Raw genomic sequence first — 2948 nt, 5'->3', positions numbered from 1 at the left:
GAGGTGGCACCGCCGGGAAACACAGCCGTGGTGACAAACCTCGAGCTGGCCTGGCTCACCGGTCGGGGACAGCCCTGCTTTGGGTGGTGGTCGTCCACAGACATGCTGCTTCCGAGGGCAGAGCAGCCGCAGGGCAGGACCACTCCCTCCCCCGCCAAGCATCAGAGAGGAGGTCCCAGGACTGCAGGAAGGGGGCAAGAGCAGAAGGAGAAAAGAAATTATAGCGGGAGGGGAGTGGAGAAGGTTAAAGAAGGTGCAGGAGTCATGGCTATAGTGGACAGCTACAGCAGATGCAGCTAATTCAGGAACCTGAGATACACACTGCTGCGTTGGTCACGGTTCTTGGTCCCTGGCTGGTTTGTCTCCGAAGCTGATCACAGGGAGAGCAAGTTAAACACAACCCCAGACTCAGCCCTGCTCTGAGGACAGGGTAGTTAGGTGCGGGCTCAAAGCCTTGAGAGGGCATCTCCGTGGATCCATTTCTATCAGCCCTTCCATCATCTCCCGGCTAAGTGCATCACAAGAGTAACTTTGTGTTTAGGATTTGGGTGGTTTACTTGTACTGTCAGGCATAGCTGAAAGGTTTTGTGTTATAGAAAAAAAAAAAAGTCTGGGTTAATTTTTTCAGGGAAATCTGAATATCACCATGTGAGTGTGAGTGTCTGTATGCGCACAGAGATGCCTGACTTGGTGTAGATTTATGAGCCTGGGTGTAAATTATTGTGCATAAAGTGATGTGGGATTCTCACAGAGGAGTTTTTGACTGGGGACATTTGCACCTATGTGCTGGGAGACGTGTCTGTGTGTCTGCGTGTACGTGTGTGTGTACATGTGTGTTTGCGTAAGCGTGCAAAGAAACAGCCACATGCATTTGGGGGGCTCAGACGTGCAGAGGTTTCTATACACGATTATGGGGTTCCTTGCATTTCTTGGGCAGTGCTTCCGCAAACGCGCATCGAGGGCTCTGCCCCTCCCCCCCCCGGCCAGTCTTTTAAAACGGGATGCGGACTATTTCTCCCCCGAGTCGTCCCCTGTCCTTATTCATTTCGTTTCCATTTCTCGGTCGTACGGCTCATTACAAGCCTGTCAGGCCTGAGAGAGGTGATATGTTGTACATCCCTGCCTGGCTGGCTTCCCAGCCGTGCCGCCGTCTCTCCCAGCAGCAGCGTTTCCCCATTTGAAGTTTGTTCCCCTTCCCCTACTCCACCTCAGCCCTTCCCCTGCCCCGGGGAGACAGTGGAGGGGGAAAGATGCACTTGCAGCAAGACCTGCCTTTCCCAGACCTGCTCTTGGGGTGCCGGAGGCATCTGTGCCAACCTGACCCCCTCCCCGCCATGCCAGAGCCACGCAGGGAAGGCAGCGAGGCGGGGGGAGGAGAAGGGAGAGGAGAGGCAGCTTTCCCGGCCGGCGGCGCAGCGTCCCGGAGGGAACAGAGAGCCAGCTTCTATTTGGACACATCAAGCAAAGCAGCTGTGTTGGGTTCCATATGTCGGGGGTGCCAGGATCCATGACATACGGGCTCATTTAGTATACAATGAGCCCCCCCCCTTCCTCTCGCCCCCGCAGTCTGTTTTTCCCCTTCGCTCATCCACCACCTGTCATCCCTCCGGAGAGCCAGGAGAAATGGCTTCTACCTTCTCCCACAGCCACCCCACCGGCTCCATCTCCGCCACCCGTGAGCGGGGACCCGGAGCCCCGTTCCAGCCCGGTGGGGACGGGCTGTCCCCTGCTGCGGCTGGAGCAAAGAGCCATGCTCTCTAGCTACGTCTCTCATGTCCGCCGGGAGCCGGGCGGTACTGAGAGCCCCTGTGCTTCTGTTTTCTAGAGCACACGGAAGGAGTTCGGCTCTGACACCTGACGGCTCCAAAACTGGGTCCTGCCACGGCTGCACTGAAGAGCCCACGGGTCTCTGCACACAGGCGCGCACGGAGGATATTTATTTATTTATTTTATTTATATGCATCCTGCCATCGTTCTTACGTTATTTATCGTGAAAGCTGTCACCCACCCAACGAGTTCTCCGGGGAAAAGGGAAAATTTTGAAATTCCCTTGCGGAGACTGTGTGTGATGAGGAGGAAGAGGAGGAGAATAACCAGGGGCTTGCTGTGAGCTGGAGACCTTCTCTTTAAAGTAGAGCAGTTTTGCTTTGACCTCGTGCCCGGGGTCAGTCTGTCCTCCTGACGTACCGCATCTCTGAAGCATCCACCCCTCCATCCACCCCTGTTCTGCGAAGATGATGCTCAATTCGGACCAGACAGAGATCGACCTGCCCCCAACGCACTCCGAGTCCGAGTCTGTCTTCAGTGACTGCGGCGGCGGCCGTGCGGGCAGTGCAGAGGACGCTGGCAGCGTTGGCTTGTGCGCCCAGTCCCGGATAGCCGAACCAGGTGAGGCTGTGAAGAAAGACCTGCAGCACCTGAGCCGGGAGGAACGTCGGCGCCGGCGCCGTGCCACAGCTAAATACCGGACAGCCCATGCCACGCGGGAGCGCATCCGCGTCGAAGCCTTCAACATGGCCTTCGCCGAGCTGCGGAAGCTGCTGCCCACCCTGCCGCCAGACAAGAAGCTCTCCAAGATTGAGATCCTCCGCTTGGCCATCTGCTACATCTCCTACCTGAACCACGTGCTGGACGTCTGAGCTGCCCAGCCGGCATCCGTCTGTCTGTCTGCTACATCTCCTACCTGAACGTGTGCTGGGCATCTGAGCCAAGAGCTCAAGTCCGTCTGTCCGTCTACAACCTGAACCACCTGTTGGGCATCCAAAATGCTGTTCATCCGTCTGTTCAAATGGACCAAGTCCCCAGCTGTCTGCCCTACCCCCTGTCTGAACTATGTTCTCTATCTCCCCACCACCAAGCCCATATCCGTCTGTCTTTCCATCCTGCCTGAGTCAGGCTGGATGTTTGGTCCATCAGCCGTCTGTCTGTCCTGCTGGATCTGCTACCCG

The 2948-nt window shown here is 56.7% G+C and overlaps 1 protein-coding gene across 1 annotated transcript; it reads left to right on the top strand.

Annotated features, from left to right (window-relative positions):
- The first annotated feature begins 2234 nt into the window (after positions 1-2234).
- On the top strand, positions 2235-2639 carry NHLH1 (nescient helix loop helix 1). Its single transcript, XM_009889516.1, has one exon. The coding sequence runs from the start codon at positions 2235-2237 to the stop codon at positions 2637-2639; it is 405 nt and encodes a 134-aa protein (XP_009887818.1).
- The last annotated feature ends 309 nt before the right edge of the window (positions 2640-2948 follow it).

This window comes from Charadrius vociferus, unplaced genomic scaffold (genome assembly GCF_000708025.1).
Source record: "Charadrius vociferus isolate BGI_N301 unplaced genomic scaffold, ASM70802v2 scaffold128, whole genome shotgun sequence".
In the NCBI taxonomy this organism is placed as follows: domain Eukaryota; kingdom Metazoa; phylum Chordata; class Aves; order Charadriiformes; family Charadriidae; genus Charadrius; species Charadrius vociferus.
Note: the sequence above shows the minus strand (reverse complement) of the source record. Positions and strands in the feature narration are given on the sequence as shown.